The sequence below is a fragment of the Chrysochloris asiatica genome, unplaced genomic scaffold, assembly GCF_000296735.1.
Source record: "Chrysochloris asiatica unplaced genomic scaffold, ChrAsi1.0 scaffold00033, whole genome shotgun sequence".
In the NCBI taxonomy this organism is placed as follows: Eukaryota; Metazoa; Chordata; class Mammalia; order Afrosoricida; family Chrysochloridae; genus Chrysochloris; species Chrysochloris asiatica.
This window is the reverse complement of record NW_006408551.1, coordinates 17168525-17184411: the sequence shown is the minus strand read 5'-3', so window position 1 is coordinate 17184411 and position 15887 is coordinate 17168525. Positions and strand designations below refer to the sequence as shown.

The following is a 15887-nucleotide window of genomic DNA, read 5'->3' as shown; positions in this document are numbered from 1 at the left end:
CATAATTCACAATAAAACGTTTAAATAAATAAAAAAATAAAAGTACACCATAATCTTCAAAGGTCCTTTAAAGGTTCTTAACAATTGAAAACAAAAATCAAAATTCCTTTTTCTTGAAACATGTTTTTCCTAATTAATAATTTGGATTTAAGGTAGATGGAAGGAAAGACTGCCTTCTCACCTAATAAATCATCTTTACAACTCCTGATAAGAAACCCTTGCCTCTTCACCTCTCCACCTCTCATAGCAGGAGACCCTGAGTGCACCAACCATAAATGTTTTTTTTTTTTACATGGAAAAGGGGACTTGAGACTCTACGGTCTTGAGAAATAAACTGTTCAAAGTGCGGACATTTTTATATGTACTCCAGCAATCAGTCTACCCTGCATGTCTCCAGCCCTCTTCTCCACCCTCACCCTGCCTGGTAAACTTCCAACTGGGAAGCAGTGATTTGTAGCAACCCTGGGTCATGGTCAGTGGGCAGCTCCACTATGGGCTCACCATGGGCTCACCCTACATTTAATCCCCTAAAGAGGCGGCCTCTGATCCAAGGGTGGTCTCCAGCTCTGTGGTTTAAGTGCTTTCATTTTCTTTTCTCACCCATTCCACAAGGGGCAACCAGTTTAAGGAGCTGTCCACTTGACTGGTACATCAGGAGGCTGACTACTGGGTTTGCTTTTCTCAACTCATCCAGTTCAGCAAGATGTAGCAGCTAGCCTCCCGCCCCTTCCCTCCCCTCAGTTTTCCCCTTGACTCACCATGCAGGCCTGGGTTCATTACTCATATGACTCATGCATAATTTCCATCATCATTGAGATCTTCTGTACTAATAAGTGCTTAACTCCAGAATAACAAAGTAAAACATCATATTAAAGAGCTGGTGATCTGGGAGCTTGTGTGAGAGGCTTCTGAGGAAGCATTAGCTGAATACCTCCTCATCCAAGTCATTGCCATTCACATTGAAAATCATTGTAAATTACTCTATTCCAATTCTGTGATTCATGTCTTGGGATTCTGATTATTTACCAACGCATACGTATAAATATAGAAACATAGAGAGGGGTTAAAAAAAAACCCACAATAAAGTCCTGGGGGAAATATTTTCCTGTTATTCTACGTGTTGGGCTGCTAATGCCAACTGCAAGGACCACGGTTCAAGTCTACCAAGCACTCCAAAGTAGAAAGATGAGGCTTTCTGCTCCAATAAAGATTTTCAGCCTTGAAAACCCTTTAGAGGGCTTGCTGTGTCTGAATTGATTCCACTGCATACCAACATCACCCCAAACTAATATTATAAAAATAGAGAAAACAATCATTTTCCTGAATTTTTCTGGATTTTCTACAAGGTTTTACATTCCTATTCCTACCCAAAGTACTTAAAGTTTGACCGGTGGTGTTTCCTCCTATAACACGTGAGCTTTTCTTTTAAGTAATTGAAAACTGTGTGATATTAATAATGAAGGTCTAGAGCATCATATTTCAAACAGGAAGGCACATTGAGGCACCGTTTCTCCTTTCTGTAGATGTGGAGCACTGCACGTGGGAGATCACATCCTGTCTATTGATGGAACTAGCATGGAGTACTGTACACTAGCAGAAGCAACCCAGTTCCTGGCGAACACCACCGACCAGGTCAAGCTAGAGATTCTTCCCCATCACCAGACTCGCCTGGCCCTGAAGGGACCTGAACACGGTGAGAAGACCTGTCTAGATAAAGTCTCTTTACTTTCCCTTCACTCACTGCTTCTGCCGGCAGAATTAGAAAGCAGAAAGGCACTGATTTACGTCTGCCCATATTATTTATTTCTCTTTAAAATTACACATCATCTTTGTTTACTCTTCTGCCAAATCCCCTTTTCTAAGCCACATGCAATTTATTTGAAACCCCAAATTGAAGAAAGGTTACTACATATATATATATATACATGTTGGTTAAAAAAATTCTCAAACTAGTACTATTTTATATTTTTTTAAAAAAAGCATTTGGTACAAATTGAATGTGGAAAGAAGGGACTTAATTTGATTTCAAGTATTCATGTTGAATTTTGTCTCCACACGAAGGGTATTAAAGGCAAATAATACAGCTCTCAAGCATATATTTTTTACAATAGCTCTGAGATAGTTACGAATAGCAGACCCTGCAAATAACCTGAAGAAGAAGAAAAAAAAAAAAACAGTTTTATGAAGGGTCAACTTTCTATATATTTTGTCAGCTTTCCAAAATAGCTTGGGGTAGGAGGAAGGAGAATGGAGAACAACTCTCATTCCAACTAAGCATCTTGCTTGGGTGTATCAGAATACTTGACATTTATTTAATAAAAAGTACAAACTAAGAGAATCTGCATTTTTGACTCCTTGCAACTCACAAATATATTTGCTGAGCATTTACATACTCTCTGCCCCAGGCATGCTTAAACATCTTTAACCACAAACTGGCACATTTTTATTCGAACCCAAAATCAAATGAAGAAATGTTCTCCAATGGAAATTTTGTCCCAGCTTCTTGTTTTTCCTTTCAGTGAAATCAAGTACACCCTCCTCTCTTTTGTTTAATTCCTCAAAATCAGAGGGCCTCATTAGTATTGTAAAGGAGGAAAATATGTTTGCGTATATTTAGGCAGAGAGCAATTTTCTCTGGAATCGGAATTTTGCTTATGAGAAGGTCATTTGTATTACATGTCTCTGACCTACTATAACACAGTTTGGGGGTGGGGGGAAGGGCCCAGATAATTTTCATACTGAATGAGTCAGCTGAATGCAACCTTTTTAATTAAATGGAGCTTAGACAACCCTGGAGCTAATGAAAATCTCTAGTACAGCAGTACCCTTATCAGATTTTAATTTTACACATTGGAGTAGAGAAATGATGCAGCATAGGCAGGTTATGAAAAGAAATTCAGCATCATTTGGATAGAAATGATAAGGAACTCCAGGAAGATGCAGTTCATCAGTGTGCATACCCATCCTGTCTGGAGGCCTCATGGGCCTTTCCCACATATTGGCTGAGAGTAGAGGTTTCTAAAACTGTAAGTGTCCCCTCAACTAATCTAAAGTCATCATTGGACTTGAAGCACAGTGCATATAGGACTGTATATTTGCACTGACACTTTCTGCATGGGATTATGATTCCATAATTCTTTTATACTTTTATAATGTGCTTTCCTTGAACAACCTCATTCTTTTTTTTTTCCTTTTGCTTAAACTATATACATAGCATTAATAATTGAGATAGTTTTCTGCTCATAAAATATTCATTGTTTTTACATTTTGAAAGGATAAATTTGCATGCTAAATGTATGGATTGAGAGCCAAATCTTTTCTTCACCATGGAAAATTCAACGGCACTTGGAGAAGAAGGCCTGATGGTTTCAGTTGTCCTTTCTTCTACTTTTGACTCCACCCACACCTACTTTTGCTGAAAGTTGTACACCACATTTTTTATCTACCATTCTAGAAAGTAAAAATTAGACTTACATGTCTAAGAGTAGATAAATATTGACTCCTAAATAGAAGCAAATCACAGTTGAAGAATGAAAAAAAAGGGAAAATTTTATTGTGTATATAATTTAAAACTTTTAATTTTGTCTGTAACAGAACGGTTACATAGTTTTAACTGTTTCTACAAGAAAGTTCTAATAATTTTCTCAGAAACTCTGATAACTGAAGAGTGTGTTTCTAAACTCATGGGTGGATGGAGATACTGTTTTTCCCACATTTTACTTGGCAACAAATCATATTCACTACAATATTTGCTGGGAAATGTAAGAAATGGGATTATCCACTTGGAATACAAGAACAGCCATGTCTTCTGCTGATACATATCAGTACTAAAGAAGGAGAGTTTTCTACTAGTTTAGAAATTATTTTCATTCAGCATTTTTGGTAGGCATACTCTTCTACATCATTTTCTTTTTGTCATGATGTATCCTTGTACGTCATGGATTTCTGAGATATTCTGTAAAGCTCAGTGTCTAATGAGTGAAATTCATTAAGTGGCAGATATAGCTAGCTATTCCCTTTGGAAGATACTTTGTCAGTCCGTGCAGAGAAGCACAGGAGAATCAAAGTTACTTGTAGCTGATATGCATTTATTCTGTGTAACCGTACCATGCTAAGAACCTGGTATGCATAATCTCTTATAGCAGAAGTCCTTTCATGGTTTCCATTTGACAGATGAGGAAATTGAGCTGTAGAGAAGTTGAGTAACAGGCTTCGGTCATAGAAAGGGATGGCTGCCAGAAGTGTAACCCAGGTCCTCCTCACTCCACATGTGTTCCATGCCCTTGTTCCATTCCCTAAATCATCTAAGAATAGCAGGAAAGTGGACAGTGGACAGTGAGCCTGGTATGTTATGACCTATGCTCTCATCTAAATGATCCTCCTTAAAATATAGATAGTGTTCAACCTCCCTATATGAATAAATATGAACACCGTAAAATCATTTACATATAGGACATCAAGAGTCAGGAAGTTAGAAGTAGATTGTGTTCATATGTTGATTGTAGCTCTTCAAGATTGCTAAATGAAAAATTTTATGTCAGAGTAATGAATATGATATTAGTCATATTTCAGAATGCTGGGTAGAAAATTGTGTCTTAACAACATTGCACGAAGAATGGAATCATGATAAAGATTTATTTATAATAAAAGGAGGGAACATCAAGACTTGGAAATAAACCTAAAATTTTATGGTATCTTCAGGAAACATAAGAACATGTGATCTATTTTCAAAGTTAAATATGTATTTCAATTTTAAAGAACATTTTCAGGAATACTAAAATATATATCAAATATATTGTAATTTCACCCTACTTATTAGTTAAGATAAGTTTCTTATAATGATAGATGATGAGACTGGTCTACTATTGAGGAAAATTAAATGCAAGTGATGGATCTTAGTGTAATTAAAATGTCTGAGCAGTGAAGTGTGGTGGGTAACTAGTGAACCACTTGATTCACAAGCCAATGTGATTTATTGTTCTTTCTTTTCTTTTTCTCTAAACAAGTGCTACTAACTAGCCAAAATTTGCAAATCTTTAATTACTAATGTGTGCCATACATCTTTATGGGGTTGGCTTTTAAGTTTAAAAAAAAAATGTTTTTAATCTCTGTTTCGAAGCACAGGGGAGATTAGAAATTGATTCAGTACTCATCTTAAAAGGAGGGGGAAAAATGGACTAAGGAAAGACATGCATTATTCTTGGGAAGATGAAAAATTTCTACTCCTGATGTTAATCATCTGTTTTGCTGACCACTGAGAAAAGGCAAAGCCAAATAGATTTTTTTTTTCTTTGCAAGCAACTTTCATTTGCCTACACTTTTTATTTGTGCGGTTCAGTTACTTTTTCCTTTTTGTTTCTTTTTTTTTTTTTTGGTTCTTTGTTTTGTTTTTGTTTCCTCATCATCACTTCATATGGGCAGTGAAAATTCAGAGGAGCGACAGGCAACTTACGTGGGAATCCTGGGCCAGCAACCACAGCAGCCTTCACACCTACCACCAGTCTAACCCCTACCATGCTGACCACTGCAGAGTACCAGCCCTGACGCTCCCGAAAGCGCCTCCTCCCAACAGCCCTCGTAATGTTCCAGGCTTTCTCCTCCTGCTCTTTTATTTCAATTCTGTTCTTCTCACCCCTTCCTCATCTAATTTGTTACATCTTTGGCTTTGTGCATGTTGTGTGCTTTTTACGTAATAGCAAATGATCATTTCTGGCATCTCTTAAGTCTTCTTTTCTACCAGAGAGTGTTGGTTGCCAGAAAAGTATGTTAATGTTCAGAATGCTTTATATGTGGTCAGGAGACTATAATTTAGGATGTTACGTAGAGTTTAATGTTCTCAGATCTTCTTCGTGTATATGGGACCCTTTCTGAGATTCATGTAAGAACATGGCTATGAAAAAACAACATGTGTTTCTGATGCATTGAGTTGTTTATTGAGGAATTTGTTATAATGTTTGTTTTCAGTCTAAAGCAAAATTCATGGAGTTTCTCTGTGTTCCAGTTAGTTTCCCATGTTCCTCAGGCATTTACAGTCTCTTTGAACTCTGAGTTTCTAAAATGCTGTCTCCCTGGTTCCTGAGCCTAGTCTCTGTCTGCTTGGGGTACTTGGTAGTCATTGCTGTGCATCTTGTGTGTCTCTACATTGTTACTGATTGTCTCACACCTGCCGGAGAATGTTCTGTGCCAAGTCTTCACTCTCTTACAGCAGCGTTGGTGTCTTCATCCTTCTCTCCTACCTCCATGAGTGCATACAGCCTGAGTTCCCTGAACATGGGGACTTTACCTCGAAGCCTCTACTCCACTAGCCCACGTGGAACCATGATGAGGAGGAGACTGAAAAAGAAAGACTTCAAAAGTTCACGTAAGTGAAATGGTAGCTGATGCTGTTTGGTATGGAGAGTATGTATAGGTATTGCAGGGTTGAACTATTGATCCCAAATGGAAGTGTGCTTTACAGTACTTAAATAATCAAATCCCTGGTAATAGAAATGGTTGACCCACTTGGTGCTAGCTGAAAACTTAGAGGTCCATGTTCTCCCAGTAGCATCTTTGATGAAAGTCCCGGTGATCTACTTCTAAAACATCAGTCTTTGAAAACTCTGTGCAGCACAGTTACATTCTTACACATATGGGGTTGCTATGAGTCAACTCAGTAGAAACAGGATTTGTTTTGTTTTATTTGTTTTGTTGTAAATAGTCAGATAAATGATAATTACTCACCGCTGTGGCAAACACCATTAAAATAATACCCATTATGTGTACGCTACTGATTGCACTGAATAGAATTTCAGCCTGAATTAGCTAAAACAACCTCTGCCTACTACTTTTTTTTTTCCTTGCTCATTCAATCTGTTCAAATAATCAAAGATTTGTTGTTTTGGCTTTTTCCTTCTTATTATTTAAGAATCTTTTCTTATAGCCTAGGTAGCTTTGGACACGAAATCTTTGTTCTGAGTTTCTTATTCACTTTAAAGCAATCTAAAGCCTATACCCCCTCTTGAAGAGTCTCATGGCTTTTAAAAAAAAAATGTTATTACAAAAAATTGTTATTACAAATTTCATATGAAACTACATTTCATGATCAAAATGTAGAAGTCATGGTAAGTTTAAACATGTATTTTCAAATTCTATCCCATTCATCAGGAGTCTAATACTTTCCCCAGAAACCAAGTCCCTGCCACCTCCCATTGAGAATCACTGCTGTAAGATGTACATATCTTATTGCTTACTTCAGCCTTTGGAAGGATGACAGTATGCTCAATTTTACAACAAGCATCCTATTTTCTAGGAATTTCAACAATGATTATTGGAAATATGATCTGCTAAGACAGCCAAGCACCGTATAGACAAAGCAGGACTAGAAAGATGTGGTTGGATACTTGCTTTTGGATAGTTTGTTATATGTCTAAGGAAAAGGATGATAGTATAGCTTAACAGGGAAAAAGCACAAATGATGCCTGAATTTTCCCTCTTCTCTTGGGGAAAATCTTATTCTCTTAGCTGATGGCACAGCTATAGGAGGAAGAGAGCATATACCTTTCCAAACAGACCAGTCAAATCATAGTCCAGAGAGGTGTGAATATGTCTTGTCCTGTATGTTCTCTCTGATTATGATTGCTATAAAAGAAACACAATGAATTTGGAGTCTCTTCCCGTGCTAACCATAAAAATAATAGGCATCCTTAAGTGACTTAAATAAAATCAAACCCAGTTATTTCTAGGCTGGTATTAAAGAGAACATGTTCTAGTGAGAAAGAGTGGTTGAACCTTTTAGCTTTTAAGCTTGTTTGTCAGAGATTCATCTTCCCAGGAGGATCTCTCACCAATGCCGCTGGTATAGTAGACCAGCCAACACTCACACCAGGAAATGATGTCTTCATGCTATAGTAACCATCGCAGCAGATAGGACACAACTGTGTTGTGTTGATGATTTTGACCTGCAGTTCCATTCAACAATAAGGAGATGTATTATATTTAATATAGTTGTTGTTGTTAAGTGCCATCGAGTTGGTTCCGACTCATAGCGACCCTGCATAGGGTTTCCGAGGAGCAGCTGGTGAGTTTGAACCACCAGCCTTGCAATTCAAACCAACCAGGTGATCGAGTGTTTATCCTACAGTACAACATCAGTGACAGTAAATCAGAAACTGGAAAAATGGAAAGAACAATGAGTTTGAGTCAAAACAAGAACAAGAAGCTTCTAGAGTTCCATGTGTTTTAAGCTAATATTGGAGTAACTTAATTTTACTGGTTGAAGCACTGGGATGAACAGATTATGATCAAGGACTCTGAAGCTAGGCCGCTTGAGTTCTCACTCAGGCATCGTTACTTTCTAACTGTACAGCCTTGTGTGAGTGTCTTAAGCTCGCCCTGCTTTGAAGCTCTTATCTACAAAAAACAGAGATAATTATAATACTTAGCTTGTGGGTTAATTATGAAGAGCATAATATATGTGCTTAGAACAACACATGGTAAATAGGAAACACTACTTAATTGTTAGCTAATTAGAAAATAACAGTATTAGGTTTTATTATGCCTATATCTGAATTATCCTATCTAAAAACCTGTCAACCTTCCTTTCAGATTTAGGCATTTTCACAGTGGCTACACTTTGGCGTAAGGGGCTCTGGTAGCATAGAGGTTATGAATCGGACTGCTAACCTCAAGGTCAGCAGTTCGAAACTACCAGCTGTTCCGTGGGAGAAAGGTGAGGCTTTCTGCTCCCTTGAAGATTTACAGCCTCAGAAACCCTGTACAGGGTCACTATGAGTCTGAACTGACTCCATGGCACATAACAACAACACTTTGGCATGATTCATATGTTTGGAATTTTCCATGTCTGAAGGGTTGTTGATGGTTATTTTATATATATATATATATATATATATATGTTGTTGTTGTTAAGTGCCGTGGAGTCAGGTCCGTAAATATATATATTTACATATAATGGAGTACTGGTGCGGATCCATCAGATATAATACTTGACCTCAAGGTTGAGTTGAACCACAGATCAGCTGTTCAAACTCACCAGCCACTTCTCAGAAACCCTCTACAGGGTTACTATGAGTCAGAACTGACTCAATAGCACTTAACAACAACAACAATAATGAATTCATGTACCGCACTCATAACTGATAGAAACATGCTAACAGCTCTTAACTAGGAAGAGCGATTAAGATGAATTCATTAATGTTTATTCTTCTGCATCGAAGACCAACCATTTGTTTGTGGTAGGTAAGACTTGCTTTGTTGATTAAGGCCATTAATGAATATAAATGAATGATAATATGTTTGACTATCTCAGGTTGATATTTACACATCTTGAATTTTGTAACAGGGTAAAAAACTGAGGCCACATTGTCATTGATAGCATAGCCAACAGATAAATTCTCTCTTGAACCAACATGTCATTCTCTAACATAGTAGAAGTTTAAATAGAGACCTTATTCCTGAAATTTCTAATTGTGTTAGATGCAGACACTAGTCAGTCAAGTGCCACTGACAAGATACCAGAATGTTTACAAATATGTCTCAGGAGAGCATACATTTTATATTTTAACCAAACAATAACATTCAAAATGAACTTTTATCCCCACTTTTAAAAGACCTGATAAATCCAAATTCAGATTTTAAAAAATGAGGATGTTTCTTTCTATCCTTTTATTATTATTGTTATTACTGAAACTTAGTATGGTCACTTTAGATATAAAGGTTTTCCCAAGTAACTGATAGTAAAAATTTTATTGCCACTCTTCCTATATACAGTGGTTTATTCCCACCACTTTATTTATGTCTCTATTCTGTGCCATCATTTTCTGCCCCCTTTCTAATACATACGTTTCTATAGCAACCAAGTCATTTGTATGGATGGTGAGTCATGGCAAAAGTCACTCCTATAATAAAAAAATCTCTTTGTATTGGTGGTGAGTTAAGATCAGAGCTTTCAAATAGAAGGGGGCAAAAAAAAAAAGTCTTACATATGTTTCTAGTGCAGAGGAAGCAATGGCCCAACAACAATGTCAACTCACACAAATACTAAGATATTCTGTAGCATTGGACAAAGGGGGAAAACAGAAGTCTGTACAAACATGTTAGAAAACAGGTTTCTTGGAAGTTGATTCCAACTCACGGCAACCCCTTCCTTATGTGTCTGATTGGAAATGTGTTTCATGGAGTTTTCAATGACTGATTTTTGAAGTAGAAAGCCCAGCCTTTCTTCTAAAGTGCCTCTGCGTGGACTCCCACCTCCAGCCTTGTGATTAGCATTTGAGTGCCTTACCTTTTTGTATCACCCAGAAACTTCGCATGGAACACGTATGCTTGTTTGACAGGGAGCACAGTGGATACAGCAAGCACTAGGCTTTCAGGGAGGGTCACAAAGCCCTGGGCAGACTAAAGAGCCATGTCACAGAGGGAACTCTCTCATCATCTCCTCCAGGGACTTGCTGACCTTTCCCCCTGTGCTTTGTCACAGAGGACCAGGCTCCTACAAGAATCCACACATCCCCCAGACATGGGGGCAGGATTGACAGGGAATCTGACTAGTTGCCCCAATGTTCTGCTTCTTTTACCTGCACGTAGACTCAGTGTAGAGACTGCCTATTCCCTGTCCAACTGAATGGCAGCTAAGAGCAGAAGTTAGAACACACTGTCAGAATAGTCTTTGCCTTGCTGGTCATCACTGCCTACTAGGGAAAACAACATTGAAAACAGTTTTAAGGAAGAGAATGAGAAAGCCTAACAACTTTTCTGGTCCCTTCCATCTACCTCTGAAAAAAGAATGGACAATAAAGGCAGCTAATGGTAAGTGTCTATAAGTGACAGTGCAGGGAAGCCTGAAAGGGGCTGCCTTGAGAGCTTCCCCACCATTGGAGAACGGAGCTGTTGACTGTCACCCATGTGCTCCTAATGTGGATCATGTGAAACCTGATGTCTTTGGTCTGCAGCATGCTGACTCTAATGTAGAGAGCTTTGACACCAGGCTCACCAAATTACAGGATCGAGCATGTTATATTCATAAATCTTAGAGATCTTATGCTTTCTATTTTTTAAATGTTCATCGTATTTGCGAGTATACCTCACTACCGACAATCTCTTTTTCCCTTCCCTTCCTTACACCAGGAAAGATGAGAGTTAACAAAACTCCAAATTAATTCTCTTTGTGAACAGAACCCTCTATACACAAATGGGAACTAGACAGGACAGAGATGATTCCTGAACACAACTTCTGCACACAACAGTTAACAGTGTTCAACCACAGTGTCCACAGTTTAGTCATTTCTACTTTCACCTGTCTGTGGCACTGTAGGATAAGCACTGGACTGCTGATCGCAAGGTCAGTAGTTCAAACCCACCAGCTACTCCTCAGAAACTCTATACAAGAGTCACAGCCTACCCAACGGCAGTTAACAACAACGACCTTCACCTGTGAGTAGAGCTAGGTACTTGGAGCCCAGTACCATATGAATACCTTGCAGGAGTATGAGCTACTGGAGAGAGAATCTAGCATATAAATTTTTGAACTACAAGATTATAATTCATAAATCAATCACCTTTATTTTCTTCTGCTGCTTGACCACATTAATGATGCAGGATAATCAAGTTCATCTTATTCTCCAACTAATACTGGTTGTATTGTCTTCTGGCTCATCGTCTCTAAATAGATCATTTATCTTTTTCATACCGGGTTCTAGTTTTTAAGATTTCAATATGTATGAGAAATCAATACATGCAGTTTTCTAATGAGGTTTTACTGTTTCAAAAAATAGATTCCAATATGTCAGAGGACTTTCAGAGTTCATTGTAAGAAATCTAAGTTATTTAATATAATCCTATATTAATAATATAGATTATCACTTTACATAATTATGGATGTGTTTCTAAAGTAAATGTGTGGTACATTTATTTTAGAGTAATCCTAATTTAAATGTACAGTACATTTATTTTACAGTAATCCTAGTAATTTCTATTGCCTTCAGATAGATCTCAGACTGAAGCAGTACTTTTTTTCTATTTTCAAAACCTTTAGAAAATGAAATTTCTCAACTGTCTTCTCTAACAGTTCCAGAAAGTATGTTGTTGTTGTTGTGTGCCATCGAGTCAGTTCCAACCCATAGCAACCCTGTATAGGGTTTCCAAGGAGTAGCAGGTGAGCTTGAACTGCTGACCTTGTGGTTCAAACCAACTTTGCAGTCCAGTGCATTAACCCACAGAGCCACACCTGGGCTTCCTAGAAAATATAACAAATCAAATATAATAAGTCTTACCTTTGAAAGATCTTCCCTTATCTAGTCTCATATTCTCTTATTATTAAATTGACTCATGTCTTCTTGATTTTTTCTTTAATGAAGATGGAGTGGAAGTAATTGTCAAAGAAGTGATGTTCTAATATACCTTAGACAGAGTCGTTGTGAGTCAGGAACAACAGCAATATGATATGTGTTATAACGGAAAAGAAACTTTCAAGATCTTGACAGAATATGGCATCTTCGAATGGTTTTGTACAGCTGGTAGCAAAAAGTATGATCTAGAAAGCAAAGTATACCTGCTATCAGCAAAATTACATTGAAAAATATAACTTTAATTAATATGGTTAGCTCACATGTTAGATCTTGGAACTGTAGGCCACCCACCTGTAAAAAGCTTAGTGTTGGAGATGACCTCCACCCTTCTTGCTGCAGGCTGTGTTTGTCTCACTGAAGATAATCGGTGGAGATAAAACAGTGATTCTGAAGCAGAAGTCAATTTTTCCTGATTCTTCCTAGAGGAACAATCCATCCCGTCAGCCTTGTCAGCTACAATGCTACAGTGATCTCCCACGGTAGAAAAGTTTGGATCCCAAAGAACGCTTTCTGGTTCTTAGAAGCATCTACATGAAGTGCTAATTCCAAAAAAGAAAACGGAAATGATATTATAAAATCTGATTCTCTTATGTAGCCTTGAATGAATGTCCCTGGAATTTCAGAGATTAAAAAATCTGGTTCCAGCTTTTAAAGAACTCAGGATTACTATATATTAAAGAATAATGAAAAGACCAAAAAACATTACGTGAATGAACCTGGAAGACATTATGTTGAATGAAATATGTTAATCACATGAGAACAAATATTGCATGGTCCCACTATTATAAAAAAAGTTAGGAATAGATATGCACTTAAAAAGAAATGTTCCTTGATGGTGATCAGGGATGGGAGGGAGCAAGAAATGAGGGTAGACACTTTTGATTTTTGATCATGGGAAAGACAATACCAAATAAGGGTGAGATCCGTATAACGTGACCAGAGTAAATCAAGACACTAATAAGTATGCAAGGAAAAGGACACGTTCTGTAAATGCTATAGTGTATTCAATTTTGCAACAACAGTAATAACCTAAAAATATGTATGTGATTACATGGATGGAAGTATATATATGCATATCTATTTGAATGTACTACATGTAGATATAGGAGTATCTATGGTGTTGTTATGTGTTATTGAGTCAGTTCTGACTCATAGCAACCCTATATAGGGTTTCTGAGGAGTAGATGGTAGGTTTGAACTGCCAACCTTGCTGTTAGCAGTCTAGTGCTTATTCTGCAAGCACCACCCCAGGTGTTTATCTATAGGCTTATGTAATTGTGTGCTGCATATATATTGATAGAAGTCATAAAACGCATAGGGGACACATTTACAGAGACTTCCTAGACATCTCCAAAGAACTTGTGGGCTTGGTTTACTGGATTAAAAGATTTAGGACCATAGCCTCATGGAACAACTAAGTCAATTGGCATAACACAGTTCATAAAGTTACTGTTCTACACCCTAGTTTGGTGAGCAGCCATCTAAGATACAACTATAAGTCTCTACTCATTTGGAGGGAAAGAAAATGAAGACTCTAGAAAGAAACTGGAGTCCAGATGTAGCACTGCAGGTTAATGTGCTGGACTGCAAGGTCAGTTTAACCTTCAAGGTCAGTGGTCCAAGCTCATCAGCCACTCCTAGGAAACCCTATACAGGGTCACTGTGAGTCAGAACTGAATCAATGGCACTTAATAAAAACAGTAAGACACTAGTCTACAGAACCTCTTCTAACCTGAGACAAGAAGAACTAGGTAGCACCTGGCTACCACTACCAACCCTTCTGACCAGAGACAATAGAAGGTCCCAGTTAGAATGGGAGAAAAACATAGATGAACATTCAAATTAATTTAAAAAAAAAAAAAAAATCCTAGACTTACAAAATTGATAGAGACTGGAGGAACCCCCAAGACTATCACTCTAAGATACTCTTTTAACTAAAAATGATAACCACTCCTGGAGGTCACCCTTCAGCCAAACAATAGATTGAATTAGAAAATGATATCCCCCACGAATGATGCATTTCTTAAACAATTAACTACACAAGAATGAAGGGAGCCTGTGGGTCTTTGCAATAAGCACTGGATTGCAAACCACAAGGTCTTTGATTTGAGCCCACCAACCATACTGCAAAGACTCACATCCCCAGAAACTCTATACAGGGTTGCTATGAGTTGGAACTAACTCAACAGCACTTAGCAACAACAACATATGAGACTAAAAAGTTAACGTTTACCCATGATGGCACGGAAAGGAAAGGAATGGAAGCCAGATCAATGGAAATAGAACCAACATCACAGAAATGATGAAAGACACAGAAGACTGGATGGGTTGGAGAAAATGAACTTATGAAGGACCTGTGGGCTCTGCTAGAATTGAAGATTGTGGTATGTAGCAAATAGGAAAACACTGAAAGATTCTAGTTGGAGAATGACACTTCATATTATAAAGGTCTTTCTGGCAGAAATGTGGAGGCTTTTAGTTTAATAAAGGAGGCGGAAACATTGGTTAGACGTTTCTACAATAGTCTATACTAGTGATTATGAAGTTGTCATGAAGGGAAAGCCTTCTCTCAATAATACGTAGAAAGTATTGGACATGAGAGGACCTAGAGTATGGACATTAGAATATGATAAAAAAAAAAAAAAATGAAGGCCTGAACTAAGACATTAACAGTAGTCAGGGGTGGGGAAGGATTTATCCAAGAGATACTTCAGTGATTGTCGTGAAAGGATTTAGTAATTAATAGGGTTTAAAAGACAATGTGGAGTTGTGAGTCAAAGATCACTGAGATCTCAAATCTGGAGAAATAGAAGCATTATGGTCCCATTGATAAAACAGTAGTGGCAATGATGAAGGGACTGTGATTAATGAGACCTCTTTATGGCTAGGATGTCAGCAGGTGAGGAAATTCAGAACTGGACCTTGAAAAACACTTGACAGATTTGAGAAGCCACATGCATCATCATATTAGAAAACGTAAAAGCGTATGAGGGAAAATCTGAGAATGAGAGTAGATACAGGACCATGGGGGCTGTGTTAGGAGAGCAAAAGGAAGCTAATGAACTGGCAGGAGCTGAAAAAATAAGACTAAGAGCACTGAAACCAAGAAAGGAATTCCAAAAAGAAATGGGTAGTTACTGAAGCTACAAGATGCACGCAGATAATCTAACATAAGAAAATTTGATTAAAAAAAAAAAAAGTGTTGCTAAGTTCTGCACTTTTTGCAAACCTTATTGATCTAAGGAATAAACAATAGAGCAAAACTTTGGACCAGTTGTCAAAGCTTACTCATACGTGTGCTTACATATACAAGGGGGATTTCAAAAGTTCATGGAAAGATTACATTATCTTTTAATTCTTTTTTTCAGAAGCTATTTGAAGTCCTCATATATAGGCAGATAGGTAGGTAGGTAGGTAGACAGACAGACAGACAGACACACCAATTTGGTATATGGAACATATGCAGAAATAGGTCAACAATTATGTATGCATACTAGAACAGAATCTTTCACCAGATAAAATATAGAAACTGAATGCAGTTCAACT

At 37.7% G+C, this 15887-nt stretch overlaps 1 protein-coding gene across 2 annotated transcripts in view; it reads left to right on the top strand.

Moving 5' to 3' along the window:
- The window catches only part of GRIP1 (glutamate receptor interacting protein 1), a 383565-nt gene that overhangs the window by 246948 nt on the left and 120730 nt on the right, over nucleotides 1–15887 (top strand). For both annotated transcript variants that reach the window (XM_006859529.1, XM_006859528.1), the window contains exons 9-10: nucleotides 1524–1693; nucleotides 6206–6361. In XM_006859529.1, the coding sequence (XP_006859591.1) occupies nucleotides 1524–1693; nucleotides 6206–6361 (326 nt within the window). The remainder of the gene's footprint in view (nucleotides 1–1523; nucleotides 1694–6205; nucleotides 6362–15887) is intronic.